We start from the raw sequence: 21056 nt of genomic DNA, 5'->3' as shown, positions 1-21056 counted from the left end.
CTTTTGGTGGCCAAATGGATCCTTGTAAGTGAACATCTCCAATTGGAGGGTTCCCCTCGTCAAAGCCACTGTTTGCAGCAACCTGGTGAGGGGGCCCAGAGGAAGCAACACCATCTGCATCTGACTAGGAGCCTGGCACATAGCAGGTGCTCTGGAAACAGAGGCTCACACACCTGAACATGGAGCCCAGAATCCTTTCCCCTCCTGGAGCAGTACAAAGGCACAGTTCCCATCATTCATCCCGGAAACAGTGAGCACCTATTGTGGACAGGTGGCCTGATCGAGTGGAAGAAGGCAGATCAGTGGGGGCCTGGGGCGGAGGGCAGGGACACTAACAGCAAAGGGGCAGGAGAGGTCCTTGGGAAGATAGGAATGTCCCATATCCTTCTGAAATGATTAATCCAACTTTTACAAATGTTTACTGATTGATTTGTGGCTATACCGGGTCTTGCCGTGCACGGGATTTCTCTGGTTGTGGCTCGTTGGGGCTGCTCTCTATTCGTGATATACAGGCTTCTCATGGCAGTGGCTTCTCTTGCAGTGGGGCACTGGCTCTAGGGCAGGTGGGCTTCAGGAGTTGCAGCTCAAGGGCTCTAGAGTGCAGGCTCAGTAGTTGTGCATGTGGCCCCTCTGCATGTGGGATCTTCCTGGACCAGGGATTGAACCGGCATCCTTTGCATTGCAAGGCAGATTTTTAACCACTGGACCACTAGGGAAGCCCAGGAATGTTCCAAATCTTGATGGTGGTGGTAACCTGGGCGTCATACCCCAAGCCCCAGCTGAACACTTAGAATGGGTACATTTTATTATATGTCAATTACACCTCAAAAACAATCCATGAAGACAGAGCAGATTGGTGGTTCCTAGGAGCTGTGGAAGGGGGAATGGGGAATGACTGCTAATAGGGACAGGGTTTCCTTTTGGGGTGATGGAAATGTTCTGGAATTAGAGCTAATGGTTGCACAACATTGTGAATGTACTCAGTGTGGCTGATGGTAAATTATATTCATTTTACTACCACAAAAATTATTGAAACTCGTGAAGCCTATCTGTGGCAAGCTTACAAAAGGGAGTCCTTGCCTTCCAGAGATATACTCTGGAAAACTAACAGATGAAAATTCATGCCACTGAGATTCAGACAGAGGAGGAAGTGGGTGGAGACGAGGAAACACTCATATGAAGATCACGAAGGCTGGGGGGTGGCCACATGGGCTTATTACATTATCCTTTCTACTTCTGCAGCCTTGAATTTTCCAGAGTAAAATTTTTAATATAGAATTTAAAAAATCAAAATAAATCTGTAAAATTAAATAATTTTTAATTTAAAATAAAATGTTTCAATTTTAAAAATTAAAAATGTTTAATTTTTATTTTTTTGTCCACATTATGTGGCTTGCAGGATCTTAGATCCTTGACTAGGAATCAAACCTGGGTGCCCTGCAATGGAAGCATGGAGTCCTAACCACTTGACTGCCCAGGGAATTCCCTAAATTTTAAAAAATTTAAAAAAATTAAAAATCAATTTTAAAAAATAATACTTTAACTCTCCAAAGGCTCCCATTGTTCTGTTGATCAAATGCCTTCCCTGTGTCCTGGGAAGCCCAGCATGGACCGGCCGCACGCATCTGACCACCTCTTCACCCTTCATTTCCCCACCTTGCTCTTGCCTCCTTCCCTGATCTTCAGCAAGTCAAAGGTTCCTACCCTAGGGCCTTTGCACGGCTCCCGCTGCCTGGAGTACTCTGCCCTAGGCCTCTCCTTGAGGCTCACGGGTGATCTGTTACACAGCAGTGGGTAAATACACCCCCAGGTCCCACCCCTATATGGTTTTATTCCTTCAGAGCAACCATCACAATCTGAAGCTGTGGGTTTCACAGTTCTTCCTTTGCGGGTTTCCTAAGTGCTGTGTCCGTTTCCATGACAGCAGGCACCCCATCTGTCTGTCTGTCTGTCTGTTGTGTCCAGAGCTGTAATTCCGGCACTAGAGATAGGGCCTAGGATGTAAGGATAATGCTGGTGTCCCACAGGCTGACCTGAATGCAGCCCAGTCTCTTCCATGAGACTGTAGTGGTGGAAGCGTGGCCCCAAAATTCATGTATGCCTGGAACCTCAGACTGTGACCTCATTTTGAAACAGGGTCTTTGTAGATGTAACTAAGGTAAATATGAGGTGAGGTCTTCCTGATTGCCTGGGTGGGCCCTAAATCCACTGACAGTTATCTTTACAAGAAGAGACGGGGTGTCCCTGGCGGTCCAGTGGTGAAGACAGTGCAGTTCCACTGCAGGGGGTGTGGGTTCGAGCCCTGGTTGGGGAACTAAGACCTTGCATGCTAGTGATGTGCGTAGGCCAGGAAGTATTGATCTTAAAAAAGAAGAAGAAGGGAGAACACAGAGACACGAGGGAGAAAACCCTGTGGAGACAGAGGCAGAGACTGGGGTGATGCAGCCACAAGGCAAAGACACCTGGAGTCCCCAGAAGCTGATTTTGGCTTCTGGTCTCCAGGACTTTGAGACAACAAGTTCCTTTTGTTTTAAGCTACCAGGATTGTGGTCATTTGGTACAGCAGCCCCAGGACACTCATACAGAGGACCCTGGTGGGTACATCCTGCACTGGGCCTCCTGGTTAATGGAGACAATAAGATTCTGTGCCTTTCAGGTCACTGGGGGATAAAAGAAATGGACGGAGACGTCTAAGGACAGGGCCTGACATGTCTTCAGTTCAGTTCAGTTCAGTCGCTCAGTCATGTCTGACTCTTAGCGACCCCATGAACCACAGCACGCCAGGCCTCCCTGTCCATCACCAACTCCCGGAGTTCACTCAAACTCATGTCCATCGAGTCGGTGATGCCATCCAGCCACCTCATTCTCTGTCGTCCCCGTCTCCTCCTACCCCCAATCACTCCCAGCATCAGAGTCTTTTCCAGTGAGTCACAGTCAATAAAATCTGCTGCTGTCCTGTCCTCAGGGAGGTATGCACTATCAATAAGAAATCAGAATTGAATTAGCATTTTATCTGCCCAGCAACTTGACTCATGCTCAGTCATTTCAGTCATGTCCGACTCTTTATGACCCTATGGGCTGTAGCCCTCAAGCCTCCTCTGTGCATGGAATTCTCCAGGCAAGAATACTGGAGTGGGTTGCCATTTCCTTCGCCAGGGGATCTTCCCAACCCGAGGTTCAAATCTGGATCTCCCGCATTGTAGGCAGATTCTTTACCATATGAGCCACCAGGGAAGCTCCCAAACTTGACTCATACCCACTCTTCAAGGAAGAAAGAGGAACAAACAAGTTCCAAGAGTGGAGGCCAGCACAGGAAATCCCCAAGGAGTCTAGGAGATGGGGCAAGACATCACCTGAGAGCCTTGTGCAAACACTGATTCCTCAAGTGTCCATCCCAGAGCTCTGAGCTCCAGCAGAACCCAGAGGAAAGAAGAAGTGGCCTGGAGTTGACACCTTTGGTACCACCTACCCACTGTGGTACCTGGGCAGACCCTGCCCTCTCTGGGCCTCAGTTTCCTTACTTGGAATCAGAAGGCTAAACATCACAACCTCTCAAGTATTCTGCAGCTCAGCAAAGTGTGGGTACTTGCCATCACCCCGTTTATAAACAGGAAGCAAGGCCTAGAGTGGCAATGCCCGTGTACATGGGGAAACAATAGGATTCTTGGCCTAATACGTGTCAAGTGTATTAAGTGCCCGACCAAGTAAAAGGACTAAATAAGAGGGATTTATCATTACTCTGCCCAGGAGGGTCCTGCCTCCAGACTTTGCACCTGGTGTTCCCTCTGCCTGGAGCAGGTCTTCCTCCTTAGGCTTTGCAAGCTTGGTTCCTTCTTCTCTGACTGCCTATGCAGGGTGCGCCATGCCAACCGCCCTGGCTGAAGTAGTCAAGCATGAACCCTGACTCCCCGCTTCATGCTGTATTCTTCGTGTCACTTGCTCTCTTTTTTAAAATAAATTTTATTTATTTATTTTTATTTTGGGCTGTGCTGGGTCTTCACTGCTGCTCGGGCTTTTCTCTAGCTGTGGTGAGCAGGGGCTACTCTAGTGGCGTTGCAAAGGCTTCTCATTGCGGTGGTTTCTCTTGTAGAGCTCGGGCTCTAGGGGCAGAGCTTCAGTAGTTGCAGCAGGTGGGCTCAGCAGTTGTTGCTCGTGGGCTCTAGAGCACAGGCTCAGTCGTTGTGGTGCATGGGCTTAGTCGCTCCACAGCATGTGGGATCTTCCCCGATCAGGGACTGAACCTGTGTCTCCTGCACTGGCAGCTTGGCTCTTCCACCACTGAGCCACCAGAGCAGTCCCCTTCCTGTCACTTTCTGATGTTTAAATTATTTCCTTAGTTCCTTCTCAAGTGTCCTTCTCCCTCACTATGCTGTGGGCTCCAGAGGACACAAAAAGTGCCTGATGTGTTCACAGCACATCACAGTGACCCTGGCATCCCGAAGCCCAGATGGGGTGTGGTGCCCAGGAGGTCCTCAAGGCTGGATACAACAAATTACTTTCTCCATTGAAGACTAGCTGGAGCCTGACGATCTCACCAGCCCGCCCAAGGCCCCACATCACACACCTGAAACAGTGCAGTCCCCTCCTCCGAGTCTCCCACCTCCACCCTGGGTAGGCTCCATCCTGTACATAGTGGGGTGAATGGTGGCCCCCAAAGACACATGCAAGTCCTGACCCTCAAAACTTGTGAATGAGCCCTTCTGTGGAAAAAGGGTCTCTGCAGATGTAACGAAGTTGAGGATCTTCAGATGAGATCCTTCTGGATTTATGGTAGGCCCTAAATCCAATGGGTTTCCCTGGTGGCTCAGATGGTATAGAATCCACCTGCCATACGGGAGACCTGGGTTTAATCCCTGGGTTGGGAAGATCTCCTGGAGGAGGGCGTGGCGACCCATTCCAGTATTCTTGCCTGGAGAATCCCCATGGACAGAGGAGCCTGGCGGGCTACAGTCCATGGAGTTGCAAAGAGTCAGACAGGACTGAGCGACTAAGCACAGCTAAATCCAATGACAAGTGTCCTTCTAAGACACAGAAGAGGAGACACAGCCACAGAGAAGAAGGCCATGAGAAGGCAGAGGCGGAGACAGGACTGAGTGATGCAACCACAAGCCAAGGAACTGCCAAGGATTGTTGGAAGCCGCTGGAAGCGAGGAGAGAGGCGTGGAACAGATTCTCCCTGGGGCCTCCAGAAGGCCCTACCCACACCTTCACTTCAGACTTTCTGGGCGCTTGCTAAGTCGCTTCAGTCGTGTCTGACCCTTTGTGATCCCGTGGACTGTAGCCCACCAGTCTCCCCCGTCCATGGGATTTCCCAGGCAAGAACACTGGATTGGTTTGCTATTTCCTTCTCCAGGGGATCTTCCCATCCCAGAAATTGAATCCCCGTCTCTTATGTCTCCTACATTGGCAGGTGGTTTCTTTACTACTTGTGCCACCTGGGAAGACTCAGACTGCAGGCCTCCACAAATAAATTTCTGTTGTTATAAGTCACCCAGTTTGTGCTACTTTGTTCTGAGAGCCACGGGAAACTAACACACACTGCTTCATCTCCAACCTTTGGTTGTCTTCCTTACTGCTCTCACCCCTGTGCCCCATTCAAGGGGAGAGAGGGGTGTGTGTCTCCATTCCCACTATCTGGGAACAAGAGCACTTCCTGCCTGGCTGCCCCAAATCCTCCTCTGCAAGCCACCATCCTCCTCTTTGCAGGTCAGCCTGGCTGTGCTGCTTCCCTACTCAGAACCATTCCCCAGGAACAGAAGACTCTTCTGTTCAGTGTTCAAAGCTCTGGAAATCAGGCTCTGACTCCATCAGTGCCCAACTCACAGACCCCCTGCCATCACAATAGCTCCTTTCACACCCCCTGCAACATGGGACATGGTAGTCCCATATACCCTTTCTTCTGTCCAAAGAAGTTGTCAGCATGTGATGGCTGGAGCCACAGCAGCCAATCTGAGACCATAAGGGTAATCAACTGGAGACACCAAGCCTTTGCAGCAAGGATGCCAGGGCAGAAAGGCAGAAGGAACCTGGGTCAATAGAACATGCTGAACACAAACTGATCAACCTGATCATGTCCCAATACCCCACTGAACGTGGCTATAAACGTGCTTTACTATTGATGCCACTTCTAATTGGGATTCCCACTATTTGCAGCCGAAGCCTCCTCACAGAGAACGCCTCCCCAGAGGAGTTGATCCACATGTGCAGTGCACCTCCATGAAGGACTACAACATGCTGGACATCATGACAGGAACGGGGACACACAGGTGACCAAGGTAGGTATGATCCCTGCCACCATGGGTCTACAGTTAATAATCAAGGAGAAAGCAAACAAAAACCATGACAGTTTTATATGTTTCCTAAGAAAAAGGCAAACAAGATGATGTGATCAGGCACAACCAGGACCAGATTTCACCCACGGGGACAGGGGAACCTTGCCTGAAGAAGCAAGATTTGCTCTGAAGTTTGAAGGACAAGAAGGAATCAGCCATAGGTTAAGCTCGAGGGAAAGAATTCCAGATGGAGGGCTCCACGAGTGCAAAGACCTGGAGGCAGAAAGGAGATTGGCAGGTTTACAAGAAAGAGAGCAAAGGCCCACGGGAGAAGAGAGAGTGAAGCAGAGACTGGGTAGAGAGAGCACAGGGTCGGGAATATCTCTCCATGGCTCTGAATCGCTCCACTAGCTCATGGATTGATTTTGGCACATTAAAGTCACATGGGCGAAATAATAGCGCATTATTCGTTTGTAGCTTCCAATGAGCAGAAGATGGATATGTGTGCTCAGTTCATGTCTGACTCTTTGTGACCCACTGGACTGTGGCCCACCAGGGGCTTCTGTCCATGGGATTATCCTGATAAGAATACTGGAATGGGTAGCTATTCCCTTTTCCAGGGGATCTTCCTGGCCCAAGGATCAAACCTGGGTCTCCTGCGGCTCCTGCATTGACAGGTGGATTCTTTGCTACTGAGTCACCTGGAAAGTTCTGAGCAGAAGATAGGAAGGAATCCAAACATCCTGCAGTAGGTGAAGGATTAGATGAACATCAGCTCGAAGTTACAACAGAAAGCTGCACACAAGAACGGCACCCCCACTGCGCGGAGTGAGGAAGGGCCCTGAAGGTAAACGGGAAAAGTCAGTGCTGATCTCTCAGCAAAGGCAGCCGACTGAGCACCCAGACGCTGACTGGTCATCACACCTCTCTGCATCCCCCCAAACAGCTAGTAAAGGGTTTAGTTTTTTGTTTTGTTTCAGCTTTTTGTTTTTATTTGTGGCTGCACCACACAGCATGTGGGATCTTAGTTCCCCAATCAGGGGTTGAACTCGTGCCCGCTGCAGTGGAAGTGTGCGGTCTTAACCACTGGACCACCAGGAAAGTCCCTAAAGGGATTTTTTTTTTTTTAAAGTGTGTACTCACAAGGACTGGTAAGATGGGCACAGAGACCAAATCACCTCACTCTGGAAAGCTGGGAAACAGCAGATAAGAGGTGGGGGCTCTAGGAGGTGGGAGAAAGCCGAATCCTGGGCTGCAGGACTGATAGAAGTCTGTTTAAGAAACCCCTTCTGGGACTGCCTTGGAGGTCCAGTGGTTAAGACTCTGTGCTTCCAGTGCAGGGAGTGCGGGTTCCACTCCAGGTCAGGGAACTGAGATCCCACATACCTCATGGCACGGCCAAAAAATAAAATAAAATTAAGAATCTCCCCCTGTGAAATAAACGTCACGAGGATGCATGCACAGCATGGCAACTATAGTTAATAATACCTCATTGCATATTTGAAAGTTGCTAAGAGAGTAGATCTTAGAAGTTCTTATCCTAAGGAAAAAAAATTTGTCACTATGTATGGTAATGGATGTTAACTAGATTTAATGTGATTAATCATTTCATAATATACAAGATACGATATATATAATACAATCATTTCGTAATATACATAATGCACTCTACTTCTCAAACATTCACTTTAATGCCTCTTCACTTATGTGAAAGACCTAAATGAGTACCTGTTTTTGCTAACCAAAAGAAATCCAAAGAGGACTTTCGCTTTTACAGTAAAAGGCAAAATGTGAAAACAGCCTTCAGCGTTTGTTTTTCAGGGAACTGTTACAGGGGCAGCATGAACCCAAAGGAGCAAGAGAGGCACCGCCAAGCCCCTTACCCTGGAACTAAATACACTTGGCATCCTAGTATCAAGCGACTATAGCTTTGAACTCTGTGAGCATCTGACTTTTGTCTCAATTTATTTTGTGCATCCATTAGCAAGATTCACCCTAAGGTAACTGCTTCTTTGCATTATATCATTTTGGCTTATGAACGGTTTCATAGGAATGCTCTATTTTTGTATAGCAGGGGAAACCTTTAGGCAAATAGCAAATCATTATGTCACCCACCTGAAACCAAGAGTATTATATGTCAGTATCTCAATCAGGGCTTCCCTGGTGGCTCAGTGGTAAAGAATCTGCCTGCCAGTGCAGGAGACAAGGGTTCGATCCCTGGTCCAGGAAGATTCCCACATGCCATGGAACAACTAAGCCCCTGTGCTGCAACTACTGAGCTTGTGCTCTCGAGCCCGGGAGCCACAACTACTGAGTCCATGTGTTGCAACTTCTGAAGCCCGCGCCCTAGAGCCTGTGCTCTGCAGCAAGAGAAGCCACTGAGATGAGAAGCCCGCACACTGCAGCTAGAGCATAGCCCCCACTCGCTACAACAGGAGAAAAGCCCACACAGCAAGGAAGGCCCAGCACAGCCAAAAATAATAAATAAATACAATTTAAAAAGAAAGTGGCCCCTCTCCCACCCAGGAGGAGACTGAACATCCAACCACAGGATGGTTTCTGCATGGGACACCTTCCTGCAAATGGGTGTTAGCATTCACCTGCCAGATACCGAGCTTCCAGCCCTCTTCCCCCTCTGCATTCCTGGGATGCTGCTGGTGGGGTCTCTACCCCAGGCAGAAGACCAGAAGAGCTTCCTATGGGAAAACGTGACCAGGCCCAGAGGAACGATCCAAAGACACTGCACTGTGGTTTCCCCAAAGCACCACCTGGCCAGGTGACCCTCATCACAAAGCTCAGTTGACAAGACCCCTTGCCCCTTACACACACTCATGCTGAGAGCTTCTAATTGGCTTTACAACCAATGACTACCAGACTCCTGAGGATCTCCTCTAACTGGGATGCTGCTGCTGCTGCTAAATCACTTCAGTCGTGTCCGACTCTGTGTGACCCCATAGATGGCAGCTCATCAGGCTCCTCCGTCCCTGGGATTCTCCAGACAAGAACACTGGAGTGGCTTGCCATTTCCTTTTCCAATGTGTGAAAGTGAAAAGTGAAAGTGAAGCCGCTCAGTTGTGTCCAACCCTTAGCGACCCCACGGACTGCAGCCTACCAGGCTCCTCCATCCATGGGATTTTCTAGGCAAGAGTACTGGAGTGCCTTGCCATTGCCTTCTCCGAACAGGGATGATGGAGACTAAACTAAACAAAGAAGAAAATCTTTGAGGAAAAAAAAATTGTGCAAAGAGGGGAAAAAAACTAAAAAGTCATTAATATTCCTGAAGATGTAAGAAGATTTACTGCATCCATGAAATAAGAATAGAATGCTATTAAAAAAAGCTTTCAGGGAATGAAGAAAAAAAAAAATCTGGAAAATTTAAATGTGAGGGCACCATAGAAGTATACAACATGACCCTAGTGAAAAATACGGATTTAGTTAATAGTAATGTATCAATAATGACTTATCAATTGTGACAAGTGTACTATACTAATACAAGATCTTAAAAACAGAGAAAACTGCAGGGGATAGGGAGGGAGTATATAATACTTTCTGCTCAATTTCTGTAAACCTATAACTGACAATAAAAAATGAAGTCTTTGTAAAAAAGAAAAAACATAATAAAATATCAATAAAAAGTTTATTAATTTGAACAAATGATAATCAAAATAAAAATTTTAAATGTGAGAGCAAAAATTAAACATTAACAGAAGGGTTATAAGTAATTTGAAGAAATATCATAGAAAGTAGAATAAAAAGACAGAGATGGAAAATAAAAGAGAAAAGATAAGAAAATATATCATCAGTCCAGAAGATCCAACATCACATTCAACAAATAGTTATCAAGCTAGACATTGTTCCAGGCACTCAATAATAGGATTCCAAGAAGAACAAAGGAAGGAAAGGTGAAGAAATCACCAATGACAGCATTAAAAAAACTTCCTTGACCTGAAACCCCACCAACAGATCGTACAATGGATGGAAACAGCCCACTATCTCGAAAAGATCCCACAACCTGCCAGAAAAAAAACAAAAAACAGGCCACTACAAAGGATCAGGAACCAGAGGGTTTTAGACTTCTCAGTAATAACCATGATGTGAGAAGAAAATAAGAAATGCCTTCAATTTTGAAGGAAAATAATATCCAAACTAAAAGTCTATACCCAGACCATCAGTCAAGTGTGAGGGTGGAAATAAAGGTATTTTCATATATGGAGGGTCTCAAAAACTTAAATTCCCATCCATCACTTCTCGCAAAACTAATAAAGATGTGCTCCAACTAATTAAAAGAGTAAACCAAAGAGGAGGACTACCAGGAACTCAGGAAACAGGGTATCCAGCCCAAGACAAAAGTGATGCTAATCCTCAGGAAGATGGCTAGGAGCAAGGCTGGGGTGATGGTTACACCCCAGGTGGAAAGGGCGATGTGCACAGTTTGGAGGCTAGAACAGAGATTTCTCCAAAAAGGTGAAATTGAAAGCCCATCTGATACTATAAACATAAGAAGAAAGAGAGACAAATGTGTGGAGTTTGAGCTTGAAGTAGAGATAAATACACAGAAAACTAACAAATACAAAGGCAATCAATAACTCCAGAGAAAACACATAAAGTTGTTTAGCTCATATTATAAACAAGCATCCTTTTGGCAGTCTACTAAACACCACATACACCACAGTTTTTGTAAGCTTTTTGCTTTTTATTGGTGATTTTTCTGTTTAAAATGGGTCCTACGCATAATGCTGAAATGATGTCTAGGGTTTCCAAGCACAAGAAGGCTGTGATGTGCCTTTTGGAGAAGATGTGCATATTAGATAAGTTTTATTCAGGCATGAGTTATAATGTTGTTGGCAGTGAGTTCAGTTGTAATAAATAAACAATATATAGGAGGTGTCTTTAAGTAGAACACTCATAAAACAAGATTATGTATTGATTGGTTGATGGAAATGTGATCAGAGGCTCTCAAGAACCTAACCCTGTATTTTCCCTAGGAACAATGGTTCAGTATTTGCTAATTCGATGTTTGCAGCAATTCTGTAGAACAGATGATGAGAATCTGCTGTGATAACATTGGGACAATGAAAGGATGGAGAAACATGTATGTCTGGGTATGTATGGGTGTACAGCATGAACAGGAACAGAAAGAAAATGACAGGGGGATAAAGGGGTGCTGAATCCTCATCTTCCATAGAGGGGGATGACAGACAATCGCTCAAAGTGAAAAAACGGAGCTACTGTCACACAAGCCATTTGGAGATTCAAACAAGAATCACTCCTGATAGAGAAGAGAAAATGTGGGTCAAGATTGGGCAGGCAGCTGCCACTTGAGGTAGACGGCTTAGAATCTTGCATCTTGAACCTTGCATGACTTTAATAAAAGTAAAAATTTCAAGTGTAAGTGGAGAGAAGAAAGAAAGCATGAGGTGAAGAAAATGATGACGAATGTGTGGCCACTCATGAGAAGTCTGGGACTTCCCCAGCAGTTCAGTGATTAAGACTCTGCCTTCCAAGGCAGGGGGCATGGGTTTGACCCTGGGTTGAGGAACAAATTCTTCGGCGATCAGCTTTCTTCACAGTCCAACTCTCACATCCATACATGACCACGGGAAAAACCATAGCCTTGACTAGACGGACCTTGGTTGGCAAAGTAATGTTTCTGCTTTTTAATATGCTATCTAGGGTGGTCATAACTTTCCTTCCAAGGAGTAAGCGTCTTTTAATTTCATGGCTGCAGTCAGCATCTGCAGTGATTTTGGAGCCCAAAAAATAAAGTCTGACACTGTTTCCACTGTTTCCCCATCTATTTCCCATGAAGTGATGGGACCAGATGCCATGATCTTCATTTTCTGAATGTTGAGCTTCAAGGCAACCTTTTCACTCTCCTCTTTCACTTTCAACAAGAGGCCTTTGAGTTCCTCTTCACTTTCTGCCATAAGGGTGGTGTCATCTGCATATCTGAGGTTATTGATATTTCTCCCGGCAATCTTGATTCAAGCTTGTGCTTCTTCCAGCCCAGCGTTCCTCATGATGTACTCTGCATAGAAGTTAAATAAGCAGGATGACAAAATACAGCCTTGACATACTCCTTTTCCTATTTGAAACAAGCTGATCGCCGAAGAATTGATGCTTTTTGAACTGTGGTGCTGGAGAAGACTCTTGAGAGTCCCTTGGACTGCAAAGAGATCCAACCAGTCCATTCTAAAGGAGATCAACCCTGGGTGTTCACTGGAAGGACTGATGCTAAAGCTGAAACTCCAATACTTTGGTCACTCATGCGACGAGTTGACTCACTGTAAAAGACTCTGATGCTGGGAAGGATTGGGGGTGGGAGGAGACAGGGACAACAGAGAATGAGATGGCTGGATGGCATCACCGACTCTGCGGACATGAGTTTGCGTGAACTCCGGGAGTTGGTGATGGACAGGGAGGCCTGGCGTGCTGTGATTCATGGGGTCGCGGAGAGTCAGACACGACTGAGCGACTGGACTGAACTGAAAGGAACTGAGGAACAAAGGTCCCACAAGTCGTGGGATGTGGCCAAATATTTTAAAAAAGAACGAAAGGTCTGCATATATTTCTTTTTCAAAATATGTATGTATTTATTTGGCTGCGCCAGGTTTTGTTTGCAGCAAGCAGGTTCTTTAGTTGTGGCCTATGAACTCTTAGTTGAAGCATGTAGGATCTAGTTCCCTGACCAGGGATCAAATCCAGGTCCCCTGCATTGGGAACATGGAGTCTTAGCCACTTGACCACCAGGGAAGCCCCTACATAACTATATCTTGGAAAAGAGACATAAGACACCCCTGAGGAGGGAAACTGCAGAGTTGCAGGCAGTCCAGAGAATGTAACATTCATGCAAACCTCTCTGTAACATCTGAATTTTGTACCTGTTAAATGTATTAATCACTACAAAAAAAATACCTGAAAATGTAAAATGTCAAAAGTTAGCCGTTTATGCACTCAACTCCCTGGTCAAATCCTGATATCCTGACCATTCAACTAATAAACAGAGTTGCTCCGATGAGCGTCCTCAGTGTTTATTGAGCTGACCTTACAACCACCCTTCAAAGTAGCGTTCTAAAATCCCCATGTCAGATGGTGGATGAGGTGGGGGCACTCAGAGAGGTGAATTAACATACACAAGGTCACACAACTAGGAGAGGACAGAACAACCCAGACCCAGGCCCCCTGGCAGGGTCCCTCTGCTCCTGCTCAAGCTTGCCCCACATGGCAGGCCAAGTGCCCATGCTGCACACAGCAGGTGCTCAATTCATGTTTTCTTGAAGGAGAGGTGCTGTACAAGGCGTACTCTTACAGATGAAGGAATGGAGACCCAGAGGGTGATATTTCATGGGCTAGCTACTCTGGCTCCAGCCACCAAGCTCCTAACCACTGAGGCACCCACTGCTGCCTGAAGGCAATCAGGACCAACAAGTCTGAGCACCTGCTTTGTGCCCAGCTCTCCTCTAAGAGCTTCCCATGGATGAATTCAGTAGGGTACCCCAAAACCCCATGAAGGTATACTAGCGTTACAGCCATGGGCAGAGGGTTAGCAGTAAAGGTGGGAACCACAGGAAACAGTCCCCACAAGGATGCTTCCTGTCCACAGACGACACAGCAAAGAAATGCGAACTGAGGCCGCAGGGGCTCCTGCTCACGTTACCCGAGCATTCACAGCCCTCTCTGCAGCACACCCACGGGCAGGCAGTGGACTTCAGCGCTGGGCTCCAGCCACATGCCTAGGCCGCCCTGCCTGGCAGCAGCACAAGCCACCCCCACTCTGGGGACAAAGAGGCCACTGTCTGCCTTTGGACCCTTCCTGAGGCTTCTTCTTGTCCCTCTGTTCCTTTTGCCCCCTCCTGTTTTCACACTGAGCCCCAGGGCACAGGGGCAGGAAGAAATAAACAAGGATGAATGTGATCAGATTTCATGATGAAAATAGAGGAGAGCTGGAAGAACTGGGGCAGGGTGCTTAAATATTTTGAACCTCAGATCTAAATGTAGCCAGCCTCCACCACTACTCCAGCACAACACAGCAGCTAAGAACAGACTCTAGAGCCCTGCCCCTCCCTGGCTATGCATTTTTAGGCAATGACCTGCCCCATTTGTGCTTTGGTTCATCAACAATCAAATGGGATTGTAAGCATTCCTTCCTTACAAGAACACTTAGTGAGAACACTAGAACACTGGTATGGAGTGGGAGGTGGGTATTATGACAAGCTGCATTAGTTAGCTATTGCTGTGTAACAAATTACACCCAAAGTTACGGACTGGAAATAACAAACATTCATTATCTCACAGTTTCAGGAATTCATGTGGTCTGGCTCTGGCTCTCTTGTAAATCAAGGTGTTGGCTGGGCCTGTGGTCATCTCAAGGTTTCACTGGGAAAGAATCTACTTCCAAGTTCACTCATGTGAAACTCTCCAGAGAGCTGCCTTACTGACTGCCATGTAAGGGACCCACGAAAGAGCACCCCAGATGGAAGCCACAGTCTTTGATGACCTAATCGCAGAAATAATATCCTATCGCTTTTGCTATATTCTGTTCATCAGAAGTGAATCACTAACTATGCAACCTATATTTGCCTGTAAAGTCTTTGCCACTTTGGTTAAATACATTAGTATTGTTTCACAGTGTCCTATGACCCTATGTGACCAAGTGTTTTTAAACCTTTTAGTATTGTTTTACAAACTTCCCAAAAATGAAATTCTCAAAGAAGTTTTTTTGACCTCAAACTAACTTTGGGATTTTTTTAGAGGGCCCCTAGCATATTACAAAAGATTTGTCCTCTCTTCTCATAAAAATATAGATGTTAAACTAATTAGACTTATTTGATATATTAAATTACATGTGAAGAAGCATTAAGAAGTAAAAATACTAAGCTTTCTTTATATTGTATTTATATAGGTATATCGGAGAAGGCAATGGCACCCCACTCCAGTACTCTTGCCTGGAAAATCCCATGGATGGAGGAGCCTGGTAGGCTGCAGTCCATGGGGTCGCTAAGAGTCGGACACAACTGAGCGACTTCACTTTCACGCATTGGAGAGGGAAACGGCAACCCACTCCAGTGTTCTTGCCTGGAGAATCCCAGGGACAGGGGAGCCTGGTGGGCTGCCGTTTATGGGGTCGCACAGAGTCAGACACGAATGAAGTGACTTAGTAGCAGCAGCAGCATATAGGAATATAAGTATTTTTAAAATTATATGACATTCCCAGAAATATAATATATGTTAGTATCTGGTAATGTTGTAATAAAACATTATAATACATATAGTAATGTTCTATTTATAATAATAATATAATAACTGATAATATTATCAGTCATAATTCTAGTTACTGTCTTAGAGTGCTATGTATCATAGAAATAACCAAATTTCCCTGTCAAGTACACTGTAATGAACTCTAATCAGATCTTTAGCCATGGCATTTTAAGTCTTTTGACATTTACAGACAGTTATTGCTTTACTCTGAGGCTTTTCCTAAAGAGTTCCTACAAGAGTGTTCCTTCTTCAGAGAAATTTCTAAAAAGGATTCTGACAAGTACTCTAGGATACAAGTTTATGGTAACTTTCAGATCATAACATCAACTAAGTAAGGATTTATAGAACTCTAAAGAAAAACTAGATTCATAAAACTGTTAACAAAAGATGAAGATCAAAAGCTAATTGCATAGGACTGAATGAACTGATGAAGATGATTATAATTTTTTATGATTTTTTGCTTAAAACGTTGCTGGTTCTTTTGTGTTTTGTTTTTCCAAGTTTAAGGAAATCTCTTATCTTTTCTCCTAAAAGCTTTCAGCAATTTGGTAATAAACATTTGTGAACTGAAAAAAAAAGAAGTGAATCACTAGGTCCAGCCGACACTCAAAGGAAAGGGATCATACAAAGGTATGAAGACCAGAAGGTGCAGTCATCTTCCAGGCTACCTCCTTACAGAAATGTGCCAAGCTCTGTGTCAGGGATTCAGAGTGGACTTAGCTCCTACCCTGTTCCAGGGGAGACAGGACTGGGCATGCCCTGTGGAGCAGAGCTGGGGCCTAGGCAAGTCCAAGGAAGGAGGTGGGGAAAGGTCCAAAGAATATATCCTGTGCACTTGCTGAGTGCCACCATGATGGAAGGAGAGGCCAGGGCCACAGTGGCACAGTGTGTGCCACCTGCCCCCACCAGGCCCACAGTTTAGTCTGAAGGGGAAAAGAGACCCCAAAATTAAAAGGCAAGAAAGCAGACACACAAGATAATTGTAAGTGACTGATGCTGCTCGTGGTTACAAGTCAAGTTCTGGGGCCACATTGTCTGGGTTCAAATCTTGCCCCTTGTATCGGCCGACTGTGTGATCTTGGGCAAGTGACCAAACCATGCTGCACCTCAATCTGCTCAACTGTAAGATGGGACAAGACAGTACAGACCTCCCAGGGTGGCTGGGAGCACTTGAAGAAGTCATGATTCCCAGGGTACCTCACACAGAAGAAGCCCTGCGTCAATCTTAGCTATTCTCCCAGAAAGCAAGAAGGTAGGAGGGTCTACAGAGACACAGGGTCGGGGAGGACTGTCTGAGGAGGTGACATTTAACCCATGATGAAAATAAAGAGCAAGGGAACTGTGATCTGGGGCTTGAATAAATAGGAGCGTGTTTAGGAATGGCACGGAGGCCGGTGTAGTGGGAAGAGTGACAAAGAGAAGGACAGGAGTTTGGGAACAAGGTCAGAAAGCTCACATGGTCTAGATTGTTAGAGCATGGGAGAGTGCTGCCCAGGAAAATTCAGCAAAGGTTCCTCTGAGGGAGGCAACATCATAAGGCATCACCAGGTGGGGAAAAAAAAAAAAGACGTCCCGTGGGCTTCCCAGGTGGCTCAGTGTTAAAGAATCCTCCAGACACAGGAGACTCGGGCTTGATCCCTGGGTCAGGAAGATTCCCTGGAGAAGGAAATGGCAACCCACTCCAATATTCTTGCCTGGAGACTCCCATGGACAGAGGAGCCTGGCCGGCTACAGTCCATGGGGTCTCAAAAGAGTTGGACACGACTGAAGACTGACAACCCACTCCAGTATTCTTGCCTGGAGAACCCCATGGACAGAGGAGCCTGGTGGGCTACAGCCCAGGGGATTGCAAAGAGGCAGACACCACCGAGCGACAGAGCACGCACTCGTACATGTTCCAGGCAGAGGAAGCAGCCTGAGCCTGACAAGGCAAGTTGATCTGGGGGCCGTCTGGGGTTCACCTATGGAGATGTGGGGAGTGGCAAATGGGCAGGCAATAGAATGGCAGGACCCCAAGGACACAGCTGGGGACTGAGTCTTTTCTACTGCAGTGGGTAGAGGTCGTGGAAAATGTATGAGCAGAGAGTACAATCTGAGCTGCATGTCAGAAAACCAGGGGCAGGGACCAGGGTGTAGAAAGGAAAGGACGGGTTCTAAAAGGTTCAGAACCAGTCAGTTAGCAGAGGAACTTTTCCCAACTCCACACCATCCCTGTTGCTCACAGAAACTCAGTTTATGTTTACAATGGGTTAGTCCTCCCATCTTCTCATGGGCACCAAGACTGGCAGACCCATAGCAAGTGTTCACGGACTTCCACGTGGAGGCTGTTCCTAAGACTTGCTCCGGTGGAATGCCCAGAAACATTTATTTCACCCCAGAAAAACTCCCAACAGCTTCTCTGAGCAAGGCCCTCAGAGACAGCCCAGACACCTTCCAAGGATGCCTGTGCACCCTCCCTAGAGACAGTCAGTCACCAGAGACCTCCAAGCAAGCCTTGGAATACACAGCAACCTCTCGGCAGGGCTTGAACAACCCCCAAAATCACGCACAGATCTCAAACTCTCAAACAGCATTCTAACTACAGAGAAAGCTGTAAATGGCCCCGAAGAGACAAACACCCTTCAAAGACCCTAAAAACCCTTCACACATTCCCCAGGAAGCCCTTTCATCTTCCCTGAGACAGTTTCCCTGACAGACCCCTAGGGACCTACCAGAGTCCCTGAAGAGTTCCCAGTCCTCCCAGTCACCAAAGCCGCATAGAGACCCCCACCCCCCTAAAACGCACAGCTCCCCCTCCATCAGTCTCAGCTCTCCGGAAGTCCTACTCGCAGTCCTAATACCCCCAAGCTGTCGTCCAGCTCCCTGAAGTCACCCACTCCGTCTCAAGGGCATTGAAACCTACTCATCTCCCTCCAAGGACCCTCAAGTTGTCCCCTGCAGGTGCCCTCAGAGTCCCCAGTCCACTCTTTTCCGACCCGGCACCGCCCCTAGCCCCGCCCTCACCCAAACCCCGCCTCCCAGCCTCCCAAACCTCTCTCCCCTGCCTTCACGCCGCCCTTGCAGACGCCCTCTCTTCGCCCCGCGCGGACACGCAGCCCGCCCCCGCCCCCAGCCCCTGGATCAGGCCCGGGCTGCACTCACAAGAGGTCCCGCCTCGCGGTTTTGCAGACGATGCGCAGGAAACGCCAGCCGCCGCCGCCTACGTACACGCCGAGCGCCGCCGCTGTGCTCCAAGTCCACGGCAGTCCGAGCAACCATAGCAGCACCAGAGAGGCCACGGAAGCCGAACCTGCACCTGGAGCCCGCATCCTGGGGAGGCGGAGAGCTCTGAGGCCGCGGGCAGCCCGGGCCCCGCCTCACGACCGACCCAACCCCGCCCCCAGATCGAGCTCCGCTCCCGCTTCGAGCCAGGCCCCACCCCGATGCCTGGGATTGGACGTGTCTCGGACAGGCTCCGCCCCGTCCCAGACCTCCCTGCTTCAAGCCCGGCCCAGGCTTTTCTGCCAATCATTAGTGTATCTCCACGCCCCCGACACAGTCCTGTTCCGTCAGTCACTGGCGAGCCCCGCTCCATGCCTCGATTGAGCGGCGGTGCCCTGAACCCAAGCTCCACCTTAACGACTCACCCACAAGCCTAGGCTCCACCTTGGCCCCACCACAGTCCCTGGTCCCGAGCTTTCCTCTAGGTCCCGCCTCCACCCGCCTCCGCCACTCACTTGGCCCCGCCCCCAGGTTGGGCCTCGGGCCCCGCCCGTAAGCGCCAAACACTGTTCCAGAGCCCCGCCCGCTCCAGACCAGGTTCGGCCCCGAGGTTAGTCCCATGGCCCCGCCCCACTCTGAATCAGGCCCCGCCCCTGGGGCTCAAGCCCCGCCCCCAGTCCCGGGCTTAGCCGGTGTTCCCAGGCCTGAGTTCCACCCCGGCTGCCAACCCCGCCCTCAGGCTTTGGCAGTCACCACCCCCCGGGCCCACCTAGCACCCTAGGCCCGGCCCCGCCTGCCCTCCCAGGCAAGCTCTCTTCAGACCTGACTTAGAGCCCCGCTGCGGCACAGCAGAGGCCCGCCCCTCACCGGAGGCCAGGACCATAGAGAGTTGTTTCTGGCCAGAGTGACGACTGCCAACGAGACCTGGGGGCTAGAGCGCCCTGGCAAGGACGGCCGCTGTCTCCAAGACCAAATTTCGCCAGGCTCCCAGCTCCCCTCCCAGCCTGGTAATTAGAAAACTTGTGCGTCCCTCAGCCAAGAGGCGTGGCTCCCCGGCGCTCCCGGACCAAGCCCTGGATGACAAACTGAATTCTAACCGCCCGGGGACTATAAAGTCCCAGTTTATACTTAGGGCCTACCTGTACTGGGTTTTGGCTCAGCTTGTTCTAAATCCAATCCCTAACGCCTCTTCGGTTTTTAAACACACGTTCCTGGAACCTGAGGAGCCCTAAACTCACAGCCTAAGGGCCCCAGAATATCCAACCCCTGGGTGCTGGTTTAGTCGCTAAGTCGTGTCCGACTCTTGCGACCCCATGGACTGTGTAGCCTGCCAAGCTCCTCTGTCCATGGGATTCTCTAGGCAGGAATACTGGAGTGGGTTGCCATTTCCTTCTCCAGGGGATCTTCTCGACCTAGGAATCGAACCCAGGCCTCCTGCACTGCAGAAAGATTCTTCACCGACTGAGGCTGAGCTGCGAGGGAATCCAACCCCACCTCAGTCTTAAAGGTATATTCCAGGGACCCAGGTAATCCCAAATCCGAATCTCCAAATCTTATGAGTGTAGTCTCAATAACACCCCAGCTGCCCAGGGAGGATAAAAAAATCCACACACCAGGTCCCCATCCTTCCACAGGAAGCTCCACAGAGTCCTTTACTTGCCTCCCAGAGTCCTAAATGCTCACCTAGAGACCCTAAAGCCCTCCAACTGATCAGGTGAAGTCTAGTGCTGTCCTCACTGCTCACCACCTTGTTCCCTGGCTGACCTGGAGCCACTCACGGATCCTCAGGCTTTGGCTGCTCGATCGTGGGCTCCCAGAAGCTCAGGCAGGAGGCGGGCACCGACAGTGAGGCCAAGACAGAGAACCTGCCCTTGGGGCTTCTGGTTCTGCAGTCTCATGGGGCCTGCTGTGATTGCATTGTGCCCATGTGGGCTTCTGGCTTGGAACCCTCTCTCCAAGCTCCCCCTTCCTCTGCCCCCCTGCCTGTCCCACCCCTGCTTGTTTCTTCCCTGCTTGGCCGACCTTCTCAGTTTTCTCCTTGAGAGGCAGCCAGCGCCTGCTTCCAGCACTATTTAGAGGACAGGACTGGGCAGGCACTCCCCCCACGCATGCTGCCTTTTGTCTCTGCGGGCTGCCTAGGGTGGGTGAGATGGGGCTGAGGAGGCAGATCCGGAGGACAGGCCCAAAGCCAGCCATTGGTCCCTGACTTTCTCAGCCATGCCCAGAAACTACAGCAGCTACTCTTTTCCTTCCAGATAGTGCTATTGTGATCACCCCATTTTACAGATAAAGAAACTGAGGCTTGACAGTGTCAACCTGGAGTTG

At 48.5% G+C, this 21056-nt stretch overlaps 1 protein-coding gene across 5 annotated transcripts in view; it reads right to left on the bottom strand.

Moving 5' to 3' along the window:
* SLC27A1 (solute carrier family 27 member 1) overlaps positions 1–20691 on the bottom strand; it is a 38581-nt gene extending 17890 nt beyond the window's left edge. For 2 of the 5 annotated variants that reach the window (XM_088839166.1, XM_055431192.2), the window contains exon 1: positions 18672–18884. In XM_088839166.1, the coding sequence (XP_088695292.1) occupies positions 18672–18838 (167 nt within the window). In that variant the 5' untranslated portion in view covers positions 18839–18884. Of the gene's footprint in view, positions 1–18671; positions 18885–19156; positions 19211–20414 lie in introns of those variants that run through there. The other 3 variants (XM_055431186.2, XM_055431188.2, XM_055431189.2) reach the window with 3 other exon arrangements.
* Between the last annotated feature and the right edge of the window lie 365 nt (positions 20692–21056).

This window comes from Moschus berezovskii, chromosome 8, assembly GCF_049115385.1.
Source record: "Moschus berezovskii isolate FMDL1 chromosome 8, NW_MosBer_1.0, whole genome shotgun sequence".
In the NCBI taxonomy this organism is placed as follows: Eukaryota; Metazoa; Chordata; class Mammalia; order Artiodactyla; family Moschidae; genus Moschus; species Moschus berezovskii.
Note: the sequence above shows the minus strand (reverse complement) of the source record. Positions and strands in the feature narration are given on the sequence as shown.